At 32.9% G+C, this 5,554-nt stretch overlaps 1 protein-coding gene across 1 annotated transcript in view; it reads right to left on the bottom strand.

Moving 5' to 3' along the window:
- Window positions 1–1,434: 1,434 nt before the first annotated feature.
- LOC135619410 (PTI1-like tyrosine-protein kinase At3g15890) overlaps window positions 1,435–5,554 on the bottom strand; it is a 4,802-nt gene continuing 682 nt past the window's right edge. Inside the window, exons 3-4 of the mRNA XM_065121395.1 lie at window positions 2,366–2,628; window positions 1,435–2,287 (exon numbers count right to left, since the gene is read on the bottom strand). Coding sequence (XP_064977467.1) covers window positions 1,675–2,287; window positions 2,366–2,628 — 876 coding nt within the window. The 3' untranslated portion in view covers window positions 1,435–1,674. The remainder of the gene's footprint in view (window positions 2,288–2,365; window positions 2,629–5,554) is intronic.

Genomic DNA, 5,554 nt, shown 5'->3' with positions numbered 1-5,554 from the left:
ATTCTCTCGTATCGCACAATATTATAGTGAATATATATATATATATATATATATATATATATATATATATATATATATATATTATAATAATAATAAAAATAAAAATTTATATTTTTGATTTTTTTCAATTTATAATTTAAATTTATAATTTTTTTAAACAGTATAAAACACTATGAATGTTATTGAGAAACTAAGTGACATCATATTGTATTTTCTTTTGTTGTCATTGCTCGTATATCATTATAATTTCATATTTGTAGACTTATAATTGGCTCGGTTGAGATTGAGAGTCCATTTGGATTATTTATAGTATTTTTAAGTAGTTTTTATACTATTTTTATCATGATGATAATAATACTATAAAAAACTAATTATTTATTTATTTATATGACGTTATTTTTATTATAAATATCAATTTGAATAATAGTATAATATATCAAATACTTTCTAGTATGCTCGGATTCTATTTAGTTCATTTATAGTGTTTTTAAGTAGATTTTACAGTATTTTTATTGTGATGATAAAAAATTTTTAATAGGTCAAAAACAGATAAAGAAATTTTTAAGTATTTTTTAGAAAAATCACCCTATGTGTGTGCGGTGATGGTATCGATACAATTACTTATGCTATTTAATGTCACAATATATATATATATAAAGTAATAATCTAATATTAGTTCTTGATAAGATAGACACTTATTGGCTCCGTATTTGGACCATTGTGCTTGTACATATCATAAATGCTAGATAGATAATAATGGTTTCGTTAATTCACAAAACAATCTACCAAAATAATCGTTAATAAAGATCACACAAAATAACAATCTACCAAAGGGATATGTTCTTACAATAGTAGCACAAATCATATTTTAGTAGGAGCTTCATGACATCTTGGCTAATGTGAAGATGTAAGTTAGCTTGCTTTGTTGATAACATGGTGTTAAGATAGAATCCCAATATTATCATTTACCTTTACAAAATCTTACTATAAGCCCAAGTCGAACAAGATTTGGACGTCAGGAAAGAGTCTATAAGGGGTTGAGGTAGACTTCTCTTGCAAATGCTAATTCCTATGGGCTCACATGAGAAGAAGCATGCATATCATGCCATAATGAAATAGTTAATATCAAAGTTATTTAGGCTTCCAGTAAGTGCATGAGTCATGGATTTCTAATCACAATATATTCTTCACTTTGGATAGAGATACATTTAAACAAAGAGAAAAAGAAAACTACTGAAATGCATTCATATTTAAGTCCATTTCTTTCGCCCATGCTCAATGTAGATGGAAAAGCATATTAAAAGAACAAGAAGCACACCATCAAGTCATCCCGTTGAGCATATCACTGAATTTGACAGATCTAACAAACTCATGGTGTGTGCTTACACAACCATCTTTTTAAGAAGAAATCACAAACGACGCACAACATAAACATTGATCCCAAAAACACGATCATGATGTTGACTATATTGTGACCAAGGCCCAGTCATTCTATTAATCCAACATGTACAATCAAAAGGAAATTCTACTATAAACAACAATAAGACACCTTAAAAAAAACCTTTTAAAAACAATCTTGATCATAAGCTGAAGAAATAGTTGAGTATGTATATAGCAATTCGAGTCTCTCCATCCACAAACTTATCGCAAGGGCATGAGCCAATATCTGTGCAGTTATGGAACAGTTTCCTGCGCTATGTCCTCTGATCCTTTATCAGGAGTAGATGCCCCTTGAGAGGCCTCAGGAGGTTCAGGTCTGAACATATCATCATTTTCCAGTTTTGATAGTTTCTCTTTAGATGCTCCTTTGAGCAAGTCGACAACTTCAAGCACTGTAGGCCTCTTTTCGGGGCTGTTCTGTGCACAAAAGAGTGCAACAAGCACCACTCGTGTCAGTTCTGCTTCCACGTAGTTTCCATTGAGCTTTGGGTCCGCTATCTCATTGAATTTTCTTTCTCTAGCTAAAGGGAGAGCCCATTCTGTGATTGATAATTTCATAGTTGCGCTAAGTTTCTCGACTGGCCTTTTTCCACAGACAAGCTCTAAGAGGAGTACGCCAAGACTATACACATCTGAACTCTCTGAGGCCTTCCCGGATGAGACGTACTCAGGTGCAAGATAGCCAAGGTTGCTTTTTACATCAGTCGTGGCATCAGTTGCACCATCAGGAATTAGCTTTGCAAATCCAAAATCAGCAAGTCGTGCCTGAAAATCCGTGTCTAGCAGAACATTGCTTGCTTTAATGTCCTGGTGGATGATATGGGGTGTTGCCCGGTGGTGAAGGTAGCTAAAACAAGAAAACACAATCAAATAGTATTCAGACAACTAAACTCAGAGAACAGTTTATTTGAGTTGATAGACCTACGCGATCCCCTCAGCTGATCCTACTGCAGTGGACATCCTCCTACCCCAGTCAAGGATGCACTCTGCTGAGTAATGACCATGAAGATGTGAATGCAGACTCAGGTTTGGCATATAGTCATACACTATGAGGTGCTCCTTCCCTTCAGCACAGTATCCTCGTAGACTCAAAAGGTTCTTATGCCTTACTCTACCCAGAACCTCAATCTCAACAGCAAATTCTTGCTCAGCTTGATGACTCCAAACTTTCAATCTTTTAACAGCAATCTGCAAAAAGATGGCACTAGATTAAGGTAAGCAGTTGTGATGACAAGGGATTGCTGAAACATAAAAGGGATGAGAAAAGTCACATTATTATGCAGCTCATAGGAAGGTAGTAGATAGAATATAAATCACTGAACAGAATGTACAACTTGTAGGTTATAGAAAGAAACATGGATACTGTAGACTGATAGCTTTAAATTCAAAAATAGTTGAAACCAATTGTGCATCATAAACTACACTAAAGATCTAGAAAGCAACCATAAATTAGTTAAGGGATTGTCAAGAGGGCGGTTAGAAGTCCTAGCGAAGATATTTTTTTATTCTAATGTAAACCCATGCATGCTGGCCTTGAGTTCACTTGCACTTTGTGATATATAATCTGGGGTTCTTACTTCAATATTCATAAGAATTGTCAAACTTGAGTAACTCATCAAGGGGTCTAATAAATTTGTGGGAGCTGAACATGATTGACATAGAGATCCAATGCAATAAGTTTCTGGAATGTATACGTAGAGTTTGTGATAAAATAACAGCTTTCTCACTCAATAAAGTGATACTCTTGATGGTTAAATGTTTTTGTGATACCAATAACTGCTCCACCTTTTGTGTTAATATTTAAAGTATCTTTACTACGTTTGATGTTAAGGCATCAATGTGGTCCTATGTTATAAGACCTTCATGATTACAACAACAAGTCAAAATGTTCCAACGATTTGGGGTTAGTTGCATCAATTTTGTGATACCATTGAGTTGTGAACAAAACAATATGCTTAGATAGATTCAAAGCATTCAAATATTTATTTATAACTTTTTAGTAAAGTTTCTTTAAGTCTCCCTCTAACTTTCGTCATACCACTAATATTTATTATCTTACCTCTTATAACTACATCTATGGTTATTCTTAGCGCATGCACATATCATCTTAAACAATTATTCATTCGTATATCCTCTATTGAGAATACACTTAATTGTCTATGCACGAAAATATTTTTCCAACTTTCCTATACATATCCATTTCAACATCCTTATCTTTTTAAGTTTGCTTCTCTTAGCCGCCCAAGATATCTATAAAACATCCTTGGACTGACATATATATTATAAAAAAAGATATGGGACCGTCATGCTTGATAATGTAATATTTCCTCCTAACTTCGTTTCTGCTCATCAAATTTCTTAGCTTCAAAAATCAATATATGAATAATATAAATTCATCTTGACAAATATATATTCAACAGTATCAAATTTATACTGCACTTGATGTTCATCGCATCTGTATCTATGTGCAAATGAACATCCTAGCATCAAGCTAATAAAACAATACGTTAAGACATCTCAATGTCTTTGGTAACCCAAAGACCATCCTAATCAAGTTTACAAGCATGATGGTCTAATTATACATTCCAAAGGCAATTGATTTTATTATATTCCAACACTCCTACATCAAGACGATCCGTAGGATCTTCACCATTTATATAGGGTGTCCTTTCATCAAAACAAGATATCGTATATAAACAAGGTATCTGATACATTCTGAGAGAAATATTGAGAGGCAAATAGTTAAGTTAAAATGAGAAATATAATTTATGAGTAAAAAGGAACTAAATGAGTACTATAAACTGATATAAGGTAAAATCTTCAAACAATGTAGCACAAATAAGTGCATGAATAGAAAATATTATTGGCAGATCAAAATTCATCTGACCACAGAATTCAGGCAACAATTCATGACCAAATCATGAAGGATATACCCCCCATAAGATTCAACAAAAAAATAAATGAGTTACATGCTAAAGAATTTAAACGAAAATTGGAAAAGTAAGCAAATTAATCATCATAAAAAGAACAAATGAACAAGTATAGCGAAACAACTCACAAGCAATGGGTTTTATGCAAAATCAGCATAGGTATCTTCAATTGGAAGCATAGGAAAAACAAGTATGAGGTTTTAACTTCCTAGACAGGTACTTTGTGAGCTGGCATTTCAAAATTTAGTAGTTACAAGAACAAGACATCAATCAAGTACATAGCCAATTTTCATTCTGAGGATTCAGCATTTAATAGCCTATGTTATGTCCACAGTAGTCCACAATTGATCGCCAAGATGAATAGGAAGAGATTTTAACATTGAAAATCGAATCAATGAACAATTGATCCAAAATTCTCAACAACGATAATCAAGCATGACTAAAAAATTTCTCTGATTTATTTTTTAAAGAAAAATGACTACATAACTGATTGTCATATCCATGGATACTTCAATGATATGAAACAAGTGGAGAAAGGATGAACAAAATGTTTCAATTAAATGATAAAGCATCTCGTTGTCACTTGAAGAAAACCATCACAACTTGAGTGGTTCTTCCGATTTATTGACAAAAACACAATATGGCATATCTAGTACCATCACAACTCAAGTGGTTCTTCCAATTTATTGACAATAATACATTCTCCTGAACACATTGACAAATTTTATTCAGGTATGCTAGAAAAAGAAGAGTTTCAACCTCAAAATAGATTACCAATCGAAAGGCAATCAATTCATGAACTACAGAGGTATGCTGTAGGAGAATGATACACAGTTTATGTAAATTCACTCTGTGAAGACTCAAGTGTAAGACATATTATTCATTGCTTCTATCATGTTGCTGAAGAAATTCATCAAGGAAACATAAGAACACTGTATTCAAATATAGAGGAGGAAGTATCAAAATAGCTATTAAGGACCTGAGCCTCTAAATTGACCCATCTATGGGATGATCAGATAATCAATCGAAAATTAAAACAACATCTATATCATGGAGTTTCACCCGGAAAAGATTGAAATTTGTGACTTCTATAACTTCCTAATTTCTTGACCAATTTGATCTTTCTACAGGTTCAAAGATCCAGCGACTGCAACTAAGAACCAATATAGCTATAGAATCCAACA

This window comes from Musa acuminata, chromosome BXJ2-8 (genome assembly GCF_036884655.1).
Source record: "Musa acuminata AAA Group cultivar baxijiao chromosome BXJ2-8, Cavendish_Baxijiao_AAA, whole genome shotgun sequence".
In the NCBI taxonomy this organism is placed as follows: domain Eukaryota; kingdom Viridiplantae; phylum Streptophyta; class Magnoliopsida; order Zingiberales; family Musaceae; genus Musa; species Musa acuminata.
This window is presented reverse-complemented; position numbering and strand designations above follow the sequence as displayed.